The 20,506-nt window shown below is 37.7% G+C and overlaps 8 protein-coding genes across 8 annotated transcripts; 3 read left to right on the top strand and 5 right to left on the bottom strand.

The window, feature by feature from the left end:
* Positions 1-58: 58 nt before the first annotated feature.
* On the top strand, positions 59-1,065 carry GCK72_020146 (uncharacterized protein; the record flags this gene model as incomplete). The annotated part of the gene is made up of 3 exons (XM_053733410.1): positions 59-130; positions 184-886; positions 929-1,065. The coding sequence occupies 3 exons, from the start codon at positions 59-61 to the stop codon at positions 1,063-1,065; spliced, it is 912 nt and encodes a 303-aa protein (XP_053582323.1).
* An 87-nt stretch (positions 1,066-1,152) lies between these two features.
* On the bottom strand, positions 1,153-2,302 carry GCK72_020145 (uncharacterized protein; the record flags this gene model as incomplete). Its single annotated transcript, XM_053733409.1, has 4 exons — positions 1,153-1,407; positions 1,487-2,053; positions 2,103-2,193; positions 2,247-2,302. The coding sequence occupies 4 exons, from the start codon at positions 2,300-2,302 to the stop codon at positions 1,153-1,155; spliced, it is 969 nt and encodes a 322-aa protein (XP_053582322.1).
* A 1,068-nt stretch (positions 2,303-3,370) lies between these two features.
* Positions 3,371-4,064, top strand: GCK72_020144 (uncharacterized protein; the record flags this gene model as incomplete). Its single annotated transcript, XM_053733408.1, has 3 exons — positions 3,371-3,562; positions 3,609-3,863; positions 3,972-4,064. The coding sequence occupies 3 exons, from the start codon at positions 3,371-3,373 to the stop codon at positions 4,062-4,064; spliced, it is 540 nt and encodes a 179-aa protein (XP_053582321.1).
* A 62-nt stretch (positions 4,065-4,126) lies between these two features.
* On the bottom strand, positions 4,127-5,256 carry GCK72_020143 (uncharacterized protein; the record flags this gene model as incomplete). The annotated part of the gene is made up of 4 exons (XM_003116235.2): positions 4,127-4,296; positions 4,350-4,656; positions 4,836-5,020; positions 5,070-5,256. 4 exons carry the CDS (start codon positions 5,254-5,256, stop codon positions 4,127-4,129), a joined length of 849 nt encoding a protein of 282 aa, XP_003116283.2.
* A 1,080-nt stretch (positions 5,257-6,336) lies between these two features.
* Positions 6,337-7,371, top strand: GCK72_020142 (uncharacterized protein; the record flags this gene model as incomplete). Its single annotated transcript, XM_003116011.2, has 4 exons — positions 6,337-6,456; positions 6,501-6,674; positions 6,732-7,025; positions 7,075-7,371. The coding sequence occupies 4 exons, from the start codon at positions 6,337-6,339 to the stop codon at positions 7,369-7,371; spliced, it is 885 nt and encodes a 294-aa protein (XP_003116059.2).
* A 3,134-nt stretch (positions 7,372-10,505) lies between these two features.
* GCK72_020141 (uncharacterized protein) lies at positions 10,506-11,577 on the bottom strand (the record flags this gene model as incomplete). Its single annotated transcript, XM_003115885.2, has 3 exons — positions 10,506-10,672; positions 10,715-11,021; positions 11,068-11,577. 3 exons carry the CDS (start codon positions 11,575-11,577, stop codon positions 10,506-10,508), a joined length of 984 nt encoding a protein of 327 aa, XP_003115933.2.
* Positions 11,578-12,376: 799 nt separating this feature from the next.
* GCK72_020140 (uncharacterized protein) lies at positions 12,377-12,711 on the bottom strand (the record flags this gene model as incomplete). The annotated part of the gene is made up of 2 exons (XM_053733407.1): positions 12,377-12,628; positions 12,676-12,711. The coding sequence occupies 2 exons, from the start codon at positions 12,709-12,711 to the stop codon at positions 12,377-12,379; spliced, it is 288 nt and encodes a 95-aa protein (XP_053582320.1).
* Positions 12,712-18,621: 5,910 nt separating this feature from the next.
* Positions 18,622-20,482, bottom strand: GCK72_020139 (uncharacterized protein; the record flags this gene model as incomplete). Its single annotated transcript, XM_053733406.1, has 2 exons — positions 18,622-18,882; positions 20,348-20,482. The coding sequence occupies 2 exons, from the start codon at positions 20,480-20,482 to the stop codon at positions 18,622-18,624; spliced, it is 396 nt and encodes a 131-aa protein (XP_053582319.1).
* Between the last annotated feature and the right edge of the window lie 24 nt (positions 20,483-20,506).

Here is a 20,506-nt window from a genome sequence, read left to right as displayed (position 1 = left end):
TGTTTTCAATAAATTTGAACTAAACTCAAATTTTTATTCATGTCCGGATAACTGGACAATGCCGGATGAGGAGAGAGTCAAAAGCCCTTACTTGGGAATGTACTTCATGGTTAGCGGAGGGGTTTATCTGGTTAGTTTCTAATGACAAACGCTGAGTTTTCTGAGCGTTTGAGCAAATTTCAGACACTCTACTCACTTTGTTTCCTCGCAATGCTAACACGAGACCTCATCCGCCATCCTGCATTCAAATTGATGGTTTGCTTGGCTATCTTTGATATCCCATCGGTTTTCATTGACTCAATGGCAACTGGATACATGGGATTTAATGGGATCTATTTCTGCGACTATCCACGTCTCATTATCTTCCTTGGCGCCAATGGTTTCGGTCTTTGGTTAGGTTGCTCTCTTTCTTGTATCTCGCTCGCGGTGTGTCGGATAAGTGAGCTGAACTCGAATATCAAGATCCGTTGGATTTTCAAGAGCCCCTACATATATTTTCTTATGATCGCATGTTTTCTAGCAGCATTTTATGGAGTGTTCTGGACAAAGCCACTCGTCTTCCGTCCTGAATACATGTCATGGTTTTTCGACCCGGGCACCGGACTAGATCCACATTTCTACTACAATTTGAATCAACCAATAAACAATATAATATTAACCATTATCACCCTAACACTTTACACCTATCTTGTATCAATTCTGATAAGAGAAGGAAGACAGATCGGATCGAATCTCTTTTCCAAAACACAACGCCTAGTTGTTCTTCAAGCAGCTATCATTTGTTTCTTTCATTCCATTGGTTCTATGATTTATGTCTACATGCAATTCTTCTATTCCCCGGAATGGCTCATTGTCGCTGCTCAGATGTGCTGGCAGATTTGTACAGGTATCACAAATTACGATTTTGGAGTTACAAAATAAGTTTCAGGATCCGTCAGTATAATTTATTTGTCTCTCAACCAGGCCATTCGATCGTCAGTTCGCCAGATAATTTGCCCGAAGAAGTTTCAACAAACAAATCAAGTTTCCTACATCTCGGATCCTAACCAGAATAGTAATATTTGATTGCTCTTTCGAGTTTTTGGACTTTTCGGAAAATAAACTCTGCTTATGTTTGATAATTTTTTTAACGCAATTAAAACGGAAATAAATTTATTGTGGCACAATATTGGATTGATTGATAATCGATATCCCCACAGCCGTTGAATTGTTCTTATTACATCTCAACATTTTGAAGAATCTTCTCCGAATCATGTCATTTAAAATGATGTAAATGAAAACTGGGGCACCATGAACTAATTGCCAGAGAAAGTGACCAAAAAGTATGAGACCAGCAGAGACTTCCGTCAAATTCATTATGACGTAGATGATAGCAGCAACTTGACTTGAGAAACATATCAAAACGGACTGAATGAATACCTGAATTTTCTGGAAAAATATCAGAACTGCTCTAATTTTTTTTGAGTTTCTTAATAATATAACTCACGGTGCTGTGCAATCTTGACTCAGTCATTGTCCCTTTCAAGTTATCTTTCACGATCAGATAAAATGGAATATAGAGAATACATGTTAGAACGACAATGGAGAAATTATTGATTGCATGAGGTAAATTATCGTATTCCTTTGATCTCTCCGGGAATATCATTGGATCAAAGAACCATGCATGATGCTTTGAATTATAAACATGAGGAGTGGTGAAGAGGAAACAAATTCCATAGATTATTGAGCAACTCAGTATGAGAAATGTTTTCTTGTTCTCAAAAAAAGCGGATTCAAGATGAGGTTTTGACATGACCAACAACCGATTGCAAACTAGAATCAGTGAAGTGCAACACGATGAGCACCACAAGGACATTGCGACGGAGCCAGTGATATAAATCAGGGTGGGATAGGTACAGTATACTGCTCCCTGGATGCCAAGGATTCCAGTAAGGATAGAATTGATAAATATTACAAGGAAATCTGTGATGGCAAGTTGAAACATTATTTTGAAGCATGAGAGTTTGAAGTTGTCTTTGTCAAGCATTATGATGATGATAGGGATATAGAGAAGCTGAACTTTAAGGAATTTGTGATTGATACATACACAGTTTGGATCATACATTAACAACTACACCGTATGCGATCTGAATAGATCCTATAATCGGTTGAGACGCACCAGTTTCAGTTGACCACTGCTCCGGCGTTCTTGCGCTGGAATACGATTTTAGAGGGAATGTGAAGATCTCAACGACACAGTGTCATACCTGCAGTTATACATTGGAATATTTTCAACACCTCCATAGATTAAAATATCGTCCATTATCGACACTATATGCGGAACTAGTGAATTGTAAGCAGACAGTGTCGTAATGCTTTCGATAAGAAAACTGTCCCGTGGGATGTCTGATATAAGGAGAATCAGAATATAAACTTGTTATTGTCTGGGATAAACTATAGTAGTTGGAGGTGTATGTTTTCAGAAATCATCGGATTCAGAAGTTTGGGCGCTTATGGAGTTCGAGGAGAGCAGAGGAATCCGTGGATTGTGAATGAGATTCTGAAAAATGGACGGGAGCTAGAATTCTGCAACTTCAGAAAAAAACATTCAGCTCATGCATTTGGGTCATAGTCAGCTTGGGTTGGGTTCAGTTCTGAAAATTATATCAGCAAATCCAAGAGATCATTGAAATGACATCAATGAACTTATTTCCAGAAAATTCTCTTGTTCTTAAAATCATCTAATTCAGACTTTTTTTTAATTATCCACGTATTACTCATATTCCTCTCAAGACTTGTCAACAATGAAATTAATTAACCCCTGGAGACTAATTCGTATAGCTTCACCAGATACATGTTTTCGGTTTTACTTTTTCGAATTTTATCAAAAATATGGTGAAAAGCAATTCAGTCCACAGCTTTCTTAAAATTTCGAATAAAATATCAGCATCTCTCGCGATCACTTTCAACACTTTGTTAATCTTTCTTATCTTGAAAAAGTCCCCAAAAGAATTCGGTTCTTACAAAACTTTATTGATTTGTACAAGTGTATTTCAAATGATTTATTCCCTTCTGTTTGCGTATTTGGTTCCGGCGAGTTTAAACTTTTTAGAAATTTTAATTCAGTAGTTTCTTCCAGATTCACTACTCCTTTGGAACCACCGAGTTGTCAATGGTATTAGTCATTGATAAACCTCTGCCACGTTTTCTGGTCAGATTCTCAATTTCTATTCTCTGGGCAGTTTTTGGAGCTACTCAATCGATATACGCCGTTCATTTCATCTATAGATATTTGTCAGTGAGCAAAAACACTCTTATCGAATCTTTTGACTCATGGAAAATTATTTTTTGGCTTTTAATACCGGTCATTACGGGTGCAGCGTGGTCAATTATGGGAATGCTCTTGTGTGGACCAAATCAAGAAACTACGGAGTTAGTAAGTGAAACCATACTCGAATCGTTTGGAGAGCCAATCGAACATTTTGAATATCTCGGCGGTCCGATGTATGATATCAGCAAGAATGGAACTATCACACCAAATTATCACTTTTTGAGCGCTGCTGGTTTCATGACCGCTACTGTGGTAAGAAACATTATGAAACAAGAAAACTATTGGCATAATTTTTCAGAGTGTTTCTTTCGCAATAATCATTTTCTGTGCCGTAAAATGCTACTCAATTATCAAAAAGATGATATCTTCGACTACAATCTCATCTAAATCTCGTTCTCTTCAATCCCAATTGTTCTATGCACTTGTTACCCAAATCATAATACCAACTATTGTGTTGGATCTGCCTCTTACTATATTCTTTGCTTTAAACTTAGCGAATAACGGCATTGAAGGAAACAGTGGATATTTATCTTTTATTGTCACTTTATATCCAGTAATCGACCCGTTACCAATTTTTTTTATAATTGGACCTTATCGGAGAGCTATAACAAGTTGAAGAAACAAATTCACTAAAATATTGAATGAGATTTTCTAATTTCAGAATGTTTCTCCAAGAAAACTCATCCTGAAGAACTGGCCTCAGCTTCTCATATGTATAACAGGTACTCAAGTACCTATGGCAAATTTGGCTTAACTATACATTTCTTTAAGATAATTGTTTCTTTAATCTTTCCTCCAACAACTCAAATAAAATGTTCAGTCAATTGTTGGCAGTACAATACTAATAACCACATCTGTCTTGTATCTCCATTTGGTTTCCAAACAAGGAAACGTGGCTTCTCGATATGGTTTATGGATGAATAATATAGCGAAGGTCGTCACCAAACCATGATTTGAGATTATCAGAAAACATACATTGTTCACTGCTGAAATTTTTTGATTTATCCAAAATCTAATCCTTTTTTAAAATATTGTTTACCTTGACTGTAATAATCGGAAACCACTGAATATGCACAACAAGCAAGTGGTAGAATTATTACAGCAACTGGAATCGCAGTCTGTGTGATAAGAGAAATGAAGAACTTCTTCTGAAGGGACAATGTCTTCCGGGAAAGTGTGATCTGCTTGTTCTGGTTTTTGATGTTGAGATATGTCATTATACACATTATCAGAATGAACAAAAATTCTATAGTCAGCTTTATTGCAGTAGTCCATCCAATCAGAGTCGCGTCCAGGGTGAATACGATAACAGGTCCAGTGTAGAAGCAGCGGAGAGATGGGAGCTTCTGAAACAATTTGAGCGATTTGTGCTTTTCGAGTCATTGCTGAAAACAACTAAGAACCGAACACCTGCTCAATATGACTAACTACTCAAAAAAATGATATGTTGCCGTTCAATGTTCTGAAATGTCTAAACGAATTTGTTGTAACTCAATATTCCTATGACCAGTAGTCTTCCACCAACCTCTAGAATCATGGGAACAGCCATTTCCTGATCTGGCACCAGTAAACTGAATGGAATAATATAAAACAACGCAAACACGTAGAGAACAACAATAAATATTTTGCGAAATCGATTCCATACTTTGCTGGATGACCCTAATATTGTGAAGCGATTCTCGAAAAGAACCAGGATTGACATCACAGTCACTGAAGAAATGTTTTATTATTTTCCTAAATTTCTGAGTCAGACTCTAACATCCTATTTCAATGATTACAATTGATACTTGAACCAATGGAGAAACTCCCAACCACATGAGAAAACCCGATCCGTAACCAGCAACATATGGGAAAAGAATATAAGGAGAAGTCAAGAAACTGAATGATAAATCCAGAAGAGCACTCCAGAAATGGACATTGAACATGTAGCATTTCACAGAACTCATTGATTTTGGAGACATAAATATAATGAGGTATCCGACATAAAAGTGAACAGTAACCTCGATTATAGTCAAACAATGATAGACAGTGTATATAAATTGAGCAGTATTTAGATAGCTATAACTTTCGGTGCAAATCATTTTCAGACTCAATAAATGAGTAAGTTAGCAATTTAAATTTGTTCACTATTATATATTGCAACAAGCCCAATCAGAGCAAAGTTCGATTACTACCAATTCCTTGAAAATGCAACAGGTGGAAACGGGAGAGAAGTTGTTCAAGATGTTAACTTAAAAGCATATAATATCACGTACATACTTAATTTGATTTTGAAAATCATTAAATTTGTAGATAATGCAGTCTGGAGAGGACGTTTGGTTATTGAAGGTGAAATAAGATTAGGGGAAATGTCGACTAAGAATCAGAGAGATTGATATGTCGTGGTTTCATAAGGAAATAACAGTACCGCGCAGTAAGATAGACAATTTGCCCTTTTTCAGTTGAAAATGACCAACTTTGAGAGGGTTTTACGGTATCACTGATTTTCCAACAAAGTAAATTATGTACCATACAGGACAAAAATAGAGCTTCTTTTTTTTAGTTGACAATTTCTTTGTACAAGCATTCCCTAGAGAGTTACGACAAAGTTATTTCCCCTGTATATCTGACTGCACGGTACTGTAGACATAAATTATGTCATAATTTTTCAAAAGTATCTCATACAGTACAGCATTTGTACGAAAAAAACTAAAACATTTTTAGACAACGAAGAGAAAACAATGTGGAGATGTTCTACATTAATGAATCTTCCTAGAGTATTGTCTATCAACACTTTTGTTTCTAAACACGTCATGAAAAACGTCTCTAATCTCTATAGACTGTTGACAAAATAATTTCAATCTCGCTGTCCAAAGACTATGCAACGGATTAGATAGACCAACCCCAGTCACTATGCGAATAGTTTGCATAGTTCATATTTGGTCATGTTCAGTGTTTCGCTCCTTTTTCTGTGTGTGGTGAACTACGCATTTGTGGAATCAAACGATCAAAAAGTGAAACAATGCACTCAACAGGAACTGTCAACTATGCATCAAACGTGCTCTCCGTTGGTTGATGAGCTAATGTTTCAAATTGAACAATTCGTTCCTGACAGTATAGAATTGGATGCAGCGAGAAATTTGACAAGATTGTGTTCTGATGTTATGGTGAGTAATTGGAGAATAATGGGCTAGAAGTTTATATTTTACAGAGCTGTTTTGGAAAGACTAACTGTTTGGAAGCACAGAGAAACAAGGAAACTTATACACAGAAATGCCAAAAATTGGATTTCAAAAACTACGGAATGCATAAATGTATGCCGTATTTCTATAAAATGGCTTACAATCAAGAGAACAGTTGCGCTTCGAAGTATGATTTTTTCACTGTGAGTATTCGACAAATGTATGAATAGACCAACCCCAGTTAATAAATTACATTTCAGAATGATCTAAAAACCAAAAGAATCGCTTTTACTTCTGGAAAACAGTGCTTGCTGGAGATTGTTTCTGTGAAATGCTCCAAGAAAACAATGGCCTATTTGAATGATTACTATGATAACTTTGTTAATATTCTCACGACTCCTCCAAACAACACTAGATGCACATCCGCTTACGATGGGTTAACGTCTATACAATGTATGCCGATATTGAAGAAAACTTCTGAAATTTTCACAACGACTGAAGATTACTCTGCGTTGAACGGATTAAGCGCTGTCAAGTTATGTGAATCTGCACGGGTATGGATTTAGAGGAGATTTGTTAAATGAGAATCAGATTTTATTCCAGGATTGTATGAAGAACAGCTGTGTCTACAGTCTGAAAACCGTCCAAAACATGGATTCTGCGTGTATAAATTTCAGAAAAGCCACTTTTCAACAATGCTACTACAGTATTCTCACATCGACTGAGGACTATTCAAAATACAAATGCGTGAAAGATATCATTGCAAAGAATAAAACTGCAAAGTTCACTGATGATAAGGCTTGCATGAAAAGTGTGATGACCGGAGAGTGTTCAAATGTTTCGGCAGAAGGATTCGATGCGGAATGGGACAACCGATCAAACTTTGGTCAACCTCTGTGATTTGGAGAGAGAGAACTCAGAATGAAAGATTTTTGCTGATATCTAAAACCAGTCGGTTCACGTCGCCTAACGGCGACTAAACCTCCTTTTCTACACCACCCTTCCAGGGGTTACAGCGCCTGCGGCGCTTCCCAAACGGTTCAGACTATTGAGGTTTCCGAAGTCTCTCCAACTTCTGAATAATGTAAAATCTATGTTTTTCTGATGCGATTTCGATCCCTTACTCCTCTATTTGTTTTAAATCTGGCGATAAGAAAAAATCTTTCGCGTGTCTACATGGGTTCGAACCAACGGCTCTATTTAGATGGCCTTTAAAAACTCAAACGTCCCTTAAAACACTTAGACGTCCCTTGAAACACTTAAACGTCCTTTCAAACTCTAATTTTTTTAAAACGTCCTTTCAAAAGTTTAGACGTCCCAAAAAACGTTTAAACGTCCCATAAAATGTTTAGACGTCCCTTGAAATCCCAAAATATAGTTCTGAAGATTTAAACGTCCCAAAAAACATTTAGACGTCCCACAAAATATTTAGACCTATTCAAAACTATTCAGTGGCTTTATTGTTGAAGGGACGTCTAAACATTTTTTGGGGCGTTTAAATGTTTTTTGGGACGTCTAATTATTTAAAACGAAATTTTTGGGCTTCAAAGGACGCCTCAATATTTAATGGGACGTCTAAACATTTTTTGGGACGTCTAAATGTTTTTTGGGACGTTTAAACAATTTTGTACATATTTTGGATCCGAAAGGACGTTTAAATGTTTCAAAGGACGTCTAAGTGTTTCAAGGGACGTCTAAGTGTTTTAAGGGACGTCTAAATGTTTTTTGGGACGTTCAAGTTTTCAATGGACATCTAAACTGGAATAGAGCCGAACCAACTGACTACAGTCAACGTTGCCCAACTTGCCAGATTTGATGCAGCAAAGAACCGACCTTCTTCATTTGAAATTCGAACTTGGATTTGAAATGTAGTGCCTCGTAATATGAACAAACTGGATCCATGCTTCTGATGTAGTGAGGATCTGGTTGTGCATCAGTACCAACCACTCCGAGAATAGCTCCCTTACGTGTCGATTTTCAAACTCGATGTGGTCTGCCTGACTGTTTCGCTTGAGTTACGCACGCTCTGGTGGTGTTGGCTCTTGTTCTTCTTGCCGTCACATCATAAGCTCTTCTGGTCGTCTGGCAGCTGCCCGGGAAATCATTAAAGCCCGTCTAGATCTCGTTTGATCTTCGAACTCATTTTTCCTGCTGATTTCCATTTGTTTGGTATTGGTTCTGATATTTCTCGACTGCTCAGTGTCAGACTGTGGAGATCGTCGGACTGATACCATCAGCCACGATTTTAAACCTCAAAGATAGTAAAGATCCTGACTATCTTGGATGCCGGATAGCACGGCCCGAAGTCTCCTTTTTGTCGATGTTTTTCACAGACTCCATCAGCTGAGTGCCCTCGACCGCTCACATCTGAATTCTGTTGACATGTCAACAACATTTGCTATGGAATTCTGACAATCTTGATTTCGGATAGCAGTCTTTTTGTCGTTTTTCTTCACCGATTCTTGTGTCATGAGTTGAGTGTCCTCTAGCCCATTAATTCCTCCGAGCTCCACGCTACCATCCGATTCTCTTCTTCTATACCCATTTGACTTTGATCCTTTGACCTGATACCCAGACAATCTCGAAACCGTCGTACAGCGTCCGAGGTGGAGGTGGTATCACCGGGAACAAAAAAAAGCAGCACCATAAGCATTCTGTGAATTGTCGGCGGGAACAGTAGTAGTTGGAGAGAGTGACGCCATGACGGGAAAAAGAAAATAATAACTATCAGCTATTTGAAAACACGGGTTTCACGTGGTTCCATGTCGGGACTACACGCAACTTCCGCTAATCTCTATATTTTACACGAACAAAATAAGCGGAGCAAAAACAGTGGTAAGAAGAATGTAAATGCTATTAGCACCGCACGCTTCTTATAACCTCGCTCTACCGGAACCCAAAAAAGTGTTTGAAATTGCGAGTCTTAGAGAAAAACATACATTTATCAAGGGCGTTTCAGTGGAGCGCAGTTGCAGGAACTATGCCCAGCTAATAGCCAAAACGGCTATTAACACTTTCTTTTAAATGAGCACCCATATGTATCCAAAATGAATCCCATCTTCCTTCACCTGTGTCCAGAAAATTGCCGTTTCTTTTTCTGATATCAATCTGGAAACAAACGACACGGTTGGAAATCTCTATTTTTCTGAATCAGATGATAACAGCACATCTTTCTCATAGTCCCTTTTGGAGAACGGTCCGTATTTCTTTGTGCCGTAGTTCTCGCTGGAAACAGGCTGCACGTTCGGAAACCTCTATATTTTCCCAATCTATCAACGAAAAAAATCAAAAAAATTTTCTCGGCACGCGGGATCGAACTTAAAACTAACTGCAGTCAACGTTGCTTAACTTGCCAGATCGGACGCGGCGACACGTCAACCCTTACCATGCGGCCACGGAAAATGCAGGCTGAAGAAATGAAAGAAATGGCGACCCTTCGGTCGACAGTTTCACGCCACTTTCCCGTGTTCATTCCCCTATGCTTTATCAGTGTTTTTGGCTCAGAAGGCGTCATTTTGAGAATTTTGAAAAAAGAAAAAGACGGGCATCATGCGGGGGAAATTTCTGATCTTTTGGTCCAACTTCGAAGAAAATCGGTCCAGTAGGAAGGGCTGTAGGATCGGCGACACACACACAAACATACAGAATCTGGTGTTTGTTAATAGTAAAGATTGTTTTTAATGGCATGCATTGTTACAGAGAATTGAACCATTGTCGCTTTCATTTGTAAACTGACGAATGAATTGAAATTGGGACTACCAGGATAATCGTTGGGACATGGAAACATTGTTTGATTCAGACCAAATTCTCAGGAATTTTATATTATGAACAGGTTTGGCATGCTTAAACTCTGTAGTTTTTTTCTGCTGATTTTCGATTTCTGATTCCTTCAAATCCAGACGAATACATAGCTCAGGAGTTTCACTTATTCTGGACGATGAAAAACTATTTCGATACTAACTTTTCTCTTTCTTTTTCAAAAATTACAGTTAGAATCACGAATGAAACACTATATTTCAATGTATGTATTTCCATTAATCCACAGTTGGAAGTACAGTACTAATTATATCCGTTGTTATTTTTCGTTCCCGCCGTAAACAAGGGAATATGGCATCTCGATAAGGCTTGTGAATGAGTAGAATGGCAAATGTGGTCACCAAACCGTGATTGGAAATTATTAAGAAGCAAACATTATTCATAGCTGAAAATCTGAATATTAAGATAACAACAAAAAATGCCTTACCTTGACTGTAATGCCCTTGAAGTAATGAAATAGCACAACATAACAGCGGAATAGCAATAATAGTGGTTGGAATAGCTGTTTGTATTATGATTGACATGAAAAACCGTTTCTGAAGGGCCAGTGTTTTTCTCGAAAGTGAAACACTTTTGTTTTGACTCGTGATACTGATATATGTGAGAATACCGAAAGCACCAATGAATAGAAACTCGAAAAACATTTTAGTTGCAGTTGCCCAAACTATGATGGTAACATCGAGAGCAATCACAAATACAGGGCCAGTGTAGAAGCAGTGAAGGGAGGGAAGCTTCTGGAAATTTGAGATTTCATTCGATGATTTTTTTTTTATGACGAACCTCAAAAATTATAGGAACAGCCACTACCTGATCAGGAATCAAATATTGAAATGGTACAAAATATGTCCAAGCGACAATGTAGAAAACACCAATAATTGACTTTCTAACACGATACCAAAAACGGCTAGATGATGCCAGTATTGTATATCGATTTTCGAAAAGCACTGCTATGGAAATAACAGTACATCCGATTAGGATGACAACAAAGGTTGTCTGAACAAATGGGTCAACTCCTAAATACATTAGAAACCCAGCACCATAACCAGCAATATGAGGGAATAGAAGATACGGAGCAGTTAGAAAACTGACGGAAATGTCTAGAAAAGCACTCCAGAAGTGAACATTGAACATGTGCCATTTCACAGAATTCATAGATTCTGGAGTTTTGAATAGAATAACCCAAGCTGTGTACAGATGAACAGGAACTTCAATTACAGTTAGACAGTGAAAAACAATTGAAACAAACTCAATTGTTTCGAGGAAACTGTGACCATCCTGACAATCGACCATTGCAGAGAAAACGTAATGTAAACGTTGAAGGAGAAGTCGAAGAAAGTAAAATAATTGTTTTTATGAGAAATCATATAATCAGGTGGGTAACAGGTGAAACAGAGAAAAAATTTTTCCTGATTGTTGTTTTAGAGGAAGTCTGAAAGTTTGGAAGTTCAATGAGAGTCAGACAGTGTTTCACGATCGAATCGAATTCCGCCGTTTTTAGAAAATGGTATTATTTGTTGCACTGTTGAGAGATATTCATTGAAACTAGAAAGTTCAAGGTGAAATCCACTACAATAGATATGTTGAGATTTCAATGGATGAGAAAGACAAGTGAGAGAGAAAATTGAAAAATGTTAGAGAATCAAATAAGAGATGATTCAAACGCATAAGAACACCTGTCATCAGGAATCTTTACTGTACAAAATGTTTGATTTCTGTATTTAATTTTAATTTCATTTATTTCATCGAAGGGTATAACCCACGGATACGTGAAAATGATTTAGTTGTGGGATTTACATGAAACGATGCTTGAAAAAATTGGGAAGGAAAGAAATAACTAATATCGGGTAAAGGAAAATTAGTAATTTGTTGGATTCAGTGCAAAAAAATGATAAGACTTTTATCAACATCCGTATGAACTGATAATGCTTTTTCAAAATGTCCTACGAAAACGTACCAGAAAACAGAGGTATCTAATATTTTGAACAATTCCATCTTAAAAAACTGTTGATAAAAATTAATGTATTCCGGCGCCACGAATATTCTGCTCAATTTTTTAAAAACAAAAACTGAGATGGAAGTCTCAAGTATCTCAGACAAGTCTGAAAGATGGATGAATTGAAACAACAATAGTTGCAGGTCTTTTCCGATTTCGATTGAACGGCCAGAACACGAATTCTTGATATGGCGTATGAGCAACAACCATGATCAATGTGGATGCAATTCCATGAATTGCTACTGCAAGCACAATGATATTATTGTAGACTTGATTTTGATAACCAGTCAAAACGAGAACAATAGCACTGATGACTGGAATAAGGAAGAATATAAATGTCACAGACGACTGTAATTATAAAATTGAGTGTTCAGCACTTGTTTTGAATTGACTACCTGAACGAACAAAGCAAGCAAAAGTTTATAGTGCATTCGAACTGTTTTGTTGGTAAGTTTATTTGGTTTCCGTGCCAACACTAGATGATAGGCGTTGAGAAAGAAAAAAGTGCCACATCTTTACTATTAACAAACACCAGATTCTGTATGTTTGTGTGTGTGTCGCCGATCCTACAGCCCTTCCTACTGGACCGATTTTCTTCGAAGTTGGACCAAAAGATCAGAAATTTCCCCCGCATGATGCCCGTCTTTTTCTTTTTTCAAAATTCTCAAAATGACGCCTTCTGAGCCAAAAACACTGATAAAGCATAGGGGAATGAACACGGGAAAGTGGCGTGAAACTGTCGACCGAAGGGTCGCCATTTCTTTCATTTCTTCAGCCTGCATTTTCCGTGGCCGCATGGTAAGGGTTGACGTGTCGCCGCGTCCGATCTGGCAAGTTAAGCAACGTTGACTGCAGTTAGTTTTAAGTTCGATCCCGCGTGCCGAGAAAATTTTTTTGATTTTTTTCGTTGATAGATTGGGAAAATATAGAGGTTTCCGAACGTGCAGCCTGTTTCCAGCGAGAACTACGGCACAAAGAAATACGGACCGTTCTCCAAAAGGGACTATGAGAAAGATGTGCTGTTATCATCTGATTCAGAAAAATAGAGATTTCCAACCGTGTCGTTTGTTTCCAGATTGATATCAGAAAAAGAAACGGCAATTTTCTGGACACAGGTGAAGGAAGATGGGATTCATTTTGGATACATATGGGTGCTCATTTAAAAGAAAGTGTTAATAGCCGTTTTGGCTATTAGCTGGGCATAGTTCCTGCAACTGCGCTCCACTGAAACGCCCTTGATAAATGTATGTTTTTCTCTAAGACTCGCAATTTCAAACACTTTTTTGGGTTCCGGTAGAGCGAGGTTATAAGAAGCGTGCGGTGCTAATAGCATTTACATTCTTCTTACCACTGTTTTTGCTCCGCTTATTTTGTTCGTGTAAAATATAGAGATTAGCGGAAGTTGCGTGTAGTCCCGACATGGAACCACGTGAAACCCGTGTTTTCAAATAGCTGATAGTTATTATTTTCTTTTTCCCGTCATGGCGTCACTCTCTCCAACTACTACTGTTCCCGCCGACAATTCACAGAATGCTTATGGTGCTGCTTTTTTTTGTTCCCGGTGATACCACCTCCACCTCGGACGCTGTACGACGGTTTCGAGATTGTCTGGGTATCAGGTCAAAGGATCAAAGTCAAATGGGTATAGAAGAAGAGAATCGGATGGTAGCGTGGAGCTCGGAGGAATTAATGGGCTAGAGGACACTCAACTCATGACACAAGAATCGGTGAAGAAAAACGACAAAAAGACTGCTATCCGAAATCAAGATTGTCAGAATTCCATAGCAAATGTTGTTGACATGTCAACAGAATTCAGATGTGAGCGGTCGAGGGCACTCAGCTGATGGAGTCTGTGAAAAACATCGACAAAAAGGAGACTTCGGGCCGTGCTATCCGGCATCCAAGATAGTCAGGATCTTTACTATCTTTGAGGTTTAAAATCGTGGCTGATGGTATCAGTCCGACGATCTCCACAGTCTGACACTGAGCAGTCGAGAAATATCAGAACCAATACCAAACAAATGGAAATCAGCAGGAAAAATGAGTTCGAAGATCAAACGAGATCTAGACGGGCTTTAATGATTTCCCGGGCAGCTGCCAGACGACCAGAAGAGCTTATGATGTGACGGCAAGAAGAACAAGAGCCAACACCACCAGAGCGTGCGTAACTCAAGCGAAACAGTCAGGCAGACCACATCGAGTTTGAAAATCGACACGTAAGGGAGCTATTCTCGGAGTGGTTGGTACTGATGCACAACCAGATCCTCACTACATCAGAAGCATGGATCCAGTTTGTTCATATTACGAGGCACTACATTTCAAATCCAAGTTCGAATTTCAAATGAAGAAGGTCGGTTCTTTGCTGCATCAAATCTGGCAAGTTGGGCAACGTTGACTGTAGTCAGTTGGTTCGGCTCTATTCCAGTTTAGATGTCCATTGAAAACTTGAACGTCCCAAAAAACATTTAGACGTCCCTTAAAACACTTAGACGTCCCTTGAAACACTTAGACGTCCTTTGAAACATTTAAACGTCCTTTCGGATCCAAAATATGTACAAAATTGTTTAAACGTCCCAAAAAACATTTAGACGTCCCAAAAAATGTTTAGACGTCCCATTAAATATTGAGGCGTCCTTTGAAGCCCAAAAATTTCGTTTTAAATAATTAGACGTCCCAAAAAACATTTAAACGCCCCAAAAAATGTTTAGACGTCCCTTCAACAATAAAGCCACTGAATAGTTTTGAATAGGTCTAAATATTTTGTGGGACGTCTAAATGTTTTTTGGGACGTTTAAATCTTCAGAACTATATTTTGGGATTTCAAGGGACGTCTAAACATTTTATGGGACGTTTAAACGTTTTTTGGGACGTCTAAACTTTTGAAAGGACGTTTTAAAAAAATTAGAGTTTGAAAGGACGTTTAAGTGTTTCAAGGGACGTCTAAGTGTTTTAAGGGACGTTTGAGTTTTTAAAGGCCATCTAAATAGAGCCGTTGGTTCGAACCCATGTAGACACGCGAAAGATTTTTTCTTATCGCCAGATTTAAAACAAATAGAGGAGTAAGGGATCGAAATCGCATCAGAAAAACATAGATTTTACATTATTCAGAAGTTGGAGAGACTTCGGAAACCTCAATAGTCTGAACCGTTTGGGAAGCGCCGCAGGCGCTGTAACCCCTGGAAGGGTGGTGTAGAAAAGGAGGTTTAGTCGCCGTTAGGCGACGTGAACCGACTGGTTCTATACATGGAACACCACTGGCAATTGCAATAACTACTGCTAATAGAACGATGTTGTCAGCGACAAGAAAAAGATCTCTGTGATCTTTCGGTATTTCAGGCATGCAGGATAAGCTCTGAAAACTGTTGAGATTAAGAAAATCGCCTTTTCTTTACTATCGTACTTGCCACACGAGGTTTTCTACATTTTCTTGGTCAGGAATGGACAGTTGTGGAGGAACGAAGTAAAGAGGGACCAAACAGTAACTACCAATTAGGATATATTTTCGGACGAAACGCCAACGGGTGTTCTGACCAAAAAGAAGAAAATATCGGTTCTCGAAAATCACAAATATAGATGTAGACACGCCTGGAATGTTATGCATTTTATTAACACAAGAATAGTCGATTTTTGTCTTACCTGTAAGAAAGGTAACAGCCAGATAGAAAGTCAGGCGTGGAGCATCTAAGATTCCCAATTGATATCCAACGGGAACTGGGAATAAAATGTAGGGAATACCAATTAATCCAAAAGTGATATCTAATAGAACACACCAACAATGTAGATTGAAGAGCAACCATTTGACAGTTTTCATATGTTTTGGAGTTTTTTGAAGTATACAATAGAAACCAAACGTGTGAAGGGGGACTGCTATAACGGCAACAACATGGAAACTTGTTTTGAGAAAGTCGGGACTACCGAGGTAGTGTCGTGAACAATCAATCATTATGTCGGAAATTTTAAAGGTGTCACATGAGCTGTGACTGTTTAAAGCTTGTTAGAGTCTCTTGTCGTGTAGGCCAATAATTTGAAAACAAAAGAAAGGAAAACATATTATTCAGAAAATTCTATGACAAAGACTTTCATTCCTTAAAAAAATGTTTTCATGATTAGACGAAAGAAACAGAAATTATAATGACATCATAAATGAATACTCGTATTCCCCAACTGAACGGATGGCCTAAATTCCATTACCATCAATTTTTAGGCCACCACATAATCGTCACATGACAGTTGATATAACAGTAGTGGACCATCGCCTCGAGTATTTAGTCAGTTTTGAGCAAAAAATCCTTAGACAAACATCTCGATACGGAGCATGAATATACAACATGATAAGAATTGAAGACAATCCATGAACAGCGATTATTATGAAGCATAAGTTGTTTGCAGATTGAAAATAAAGATTGATGATTCTAGAAGCCATCAGATAACCCATCGGAAGCATCAGTATTAGTAACGGAATACATGTTTTGATATTCAAAGCTCGTAGAAACTTCCGCTGCATTTTTATTGTGTTCCGTGAGAGCGAGAGTTGTTTTGTTCTCTCATTCATGTTACTGTAGATCAATGTTATAAAGCATCCAGATTCCATAACCAATGAAAGTTCTGGGAGCATCTGAAGTATTTCATTGGAACCATTGAAAAGAGATTTCATGTGTTCACTTCAAAAACTTCTTTCAACGCTGAAGTCTGTTCCTGAATATAGTAATAATACGTGATGTGTGAAGCACATCGCACTGATCAGAGCATAATGTAACGCGGGTTTAAGTGCATTCTCTTAAACCGTGTTATCTGTGGAACCATGTTATGTAGTGTGAATATCCATGATTAGATTGTACTATCTTTATTGAGTTGTGGCGGTATAATGGAGGTAGGCCAGAGCCGACTAGCTACGACCGCTTGGTATATGCTCACTGATAAAGAGGGGAGATGAGAACGTGGGTGTTTTGTGTGGGAAATAACAACAATTGGTAAGTGTATGATGGGGAACGTGTGGTCTAGAACTTTGCCCCGTGACAATAACAAGATGAGCACAGAATTATTTTTCTTATTTTCTTCTCTTTTACTATGAATTATTCATGGTAGAATAAGCTGTTTTCTTTTTTCTTATCAACGTGACGCACTAAACTGACAAACAGCAGATAAATTATATACCGCAAATGATTAAAATCACTTTTTCAATGAGACATCATCTGACAGATATTCTGACAGATATTCAGACACTTGATAGATGGGTTTTGGTCAGTCCAATAATTGAATGAACTCAAGAGGGAGTTGAACTGCAACATGAATATTAATTTGATTTTTCAGACGAAGGTTTATTATTCGATCTATGAAAAGTAGTTGTTAACTGAAGAATATTAAGGACGCTTGCAAAAATTGAAAAAGAAAAACCGATTAAAATTTTTGATTGAAGGGGAATAAAGAGGAAATGCAGGTGATGTCTACTTCGACTATCTTCACGAGAAACCAGAATGTCAACAACTTACTGATATGAGCTGCATGTTTGGAATTAAGTGGAGACGGTAGCGAAAAAAATGAGAAAACAATCTTTGTTTGGTTCGAGCAAGCAACTAAACATTGAACTATTCGGTCTACTATATTCATGATTTATTATTGTTTTCGTGTAGGCCACACCAATGATAGAGATGTGATGGCTCATGGGAAGAGGGTAAGGGAGTGTTAATGGTCTCAACGGTCTGAATGATGTTCATTGGGGATTTCTTATCGTGTCATTTGTAAAACAAAAATAAAAACTTTTCTGGTTCACGAACATTTTGAGTAGGTATTCGAGTCGCAGTGAGACTTGAACATGTACTTCGTTGTATTGAGAGTCGTGATCACCCAAATCTTGATGTGAAAGAAAAAATTCAGCCCCATCGGAACTAAACTTGTGTGAGAAAGGTAGTCCATCAGCACTGGGCAGTCGGACATTATCTTAGGCAATTTTGTGATACATTGAAGCCAATGAAGTCTGGCTTTTGATTCGCGGGAAGTGTGCGAGATTGCATTTCTAGCAAACATGCGTTACATGGTTAAAAATACTTCGTTTCTACCCTGATGCCGCAGGAAACATTTTCTATTCTAAATTTGGTCAGGTTATGTTTATATGATAAAGATAACTGTGACTTTCAAACTGTAAACATTGATGCCTATAATCAATTTTATTTCAAATTGGTAAGACAAGAAATAGAAATCATCAAAAAAGGTTGTTTACATAGTTACAAATTATTAGTTGTCATCGTCGTCACCCGTTTTTTGTCCCTTTTGTCCATTCAGCAGACCAGGCAGCGAATAATCAAATATTCTGCTCATCAGTTAAAAAAAAACTCAGAAGGAGGTCAAGCATCTCCGACAAGCCTCAAAGATGGAATAATTGAGACAACAGTAGTTGCAGTCTTTTTTCGTTTTCCATAGAACGGCAAGAACATGAATTTTCGATATGGTTTATGAGCAACAACCATAATCAATGTGGATTCAATTCCATGAATTGCTAATGCGAGCATTATGATATTATTGAAGACTTGACTTTGATAACCAGTGAAAATAATAACAATAATACTGATAACTGGGATAAAGAAAAATATAACGGTCACAGATGACTGAAATTAAAAAATTGAGTGTTCAGCATTTGTTTCGAATTGAGGACCTGCGCGAACAAAGCCAACAAAAGTTTATATTGCATTTGAATCGTTTTGTTTGAAAGTTTGCCTGGCTTCCGTGCCAACACTAGATGATAGGCGTTGAGAAAGAAAAAAGTGGCACATTCTATAAATGGGACACCACAGGCAATTGCAAGAGATACTGTTAATAGAACGATGTTGTCAGCGACAAGAAAAAGATCTCTGTCATATTTCGGTATCTCAGGAATGCATGATAAGCTCTGGAAACTATGAAAACTGATAAAATTGCCTTTTTTCTATAATTTTCATACTTGCCACACGAATTTTTCTACATTTTCTTGTTCGGGAATGGACAGTTGTGAGGGAACAAAGTAAAGGGGGACCAAACAGTAGCTACCGATTAGGATATATTTTCTAACGAAACGCCAACGGGTGTTCTGACCAAAAAGAAGAAAATATCGGTTCTCGAAAATCACAAATATCGATGTAGACACGCCTGGAATTTTTTGGATTATTTTGAACACAATAATAGTTTGTCTCACCAGTAACAAAGGTTACACCTAGATAGAAAATCAGACGTGGAGCATCTATGATTCCTAATTGATATCCAGCGGGAGCTGGGAATAAAATGTAGGGAATACCAAATAAACTGACTGTGATGTCTAATAGAACACACCAACAATGTAAATTGAAGAGCAACCATTTGACAGTTTTCATATGTTTTGGAGTTTTTTGAAGTATACAATAGAAACCAAAAGTGTGAATGGGAGCTGCTATAACGGTAACAACATGGAAACTTATTTTGAGAAAGTCTGGGCTTCCGAGGTAGTGTCGTGAACAATCAATCATTGTGTTGGAAGTCTTAAAAGTCTTGAAAAACAGCTTTCTGGGGTAATGACAGGTGATTTACACAAAAAAAGTGAATTTAATTCAATTTATTTACTGACTGAGAATAAACCCACGAGTAATACACAAGAGAATAAAGGAAAACAAGATAAAATGGAAGGAAAAATGGTGGAAAACACGGAAACTGAAGAATTTGAGGAATAAATAAAAGTAGCAGATAAGTGAATAAACAGAATATCCGATGCCAGATTTATTATTAACATTTTTTTTTTGGAAACAACACACCAGTGGAAATCTGCATACTTCAGCAGTGTTTTATGAAAATGAGAAATAAAGGAAAGCAAATTATTCACGATGTGTGAAAATGCAAGGAAGACCCGTATTGTTCAATTGTAAACAATATCTGAAATCCGTCTATAAATTTCCAATCAATTATTCATTCGATTTGAGTAGCAACTATTCCTATAATTTCCATAATAACCGCGTCGTTTTCCTTCCGATCGATGATTCTCATCCGAAGTTCTTCTCAATTCACTGCCACGATCATGGTCATAATGCGACGAATTTCTCGAATAATCTTCTTGAAGTCTTCATTCACCTTTTCTGCTGATTCGAGAGGATTTAGAATGTTAACGATGACGTTGGTATTTGACATCGCGACGAAATGAATCATGACGATATCGTGTTGAATGAGAATCCGGGAATTCGCAACGATATACCACTTCAGAAGCATGACGATTAAAATACATTGACTTCT

Source organism: Caenorhabditis remanei, chromosome V, assembly GCF_010183535.1.
Source record: "Caenorhabditis remanei strain PX506 chromosome V, whole genome shotgun sequence".
NCBI classification, from domain to species: domain Eukaryota; kingdom Metazoa; phylum Nematoda; class Chromadorea; order Rhabditida; family Rhabditidae; genus Caenorhabditis; species Caenorhabditis remanei.
This window is presented reverse-complemented; position numbering and strand designations above follow the sequence as displayed.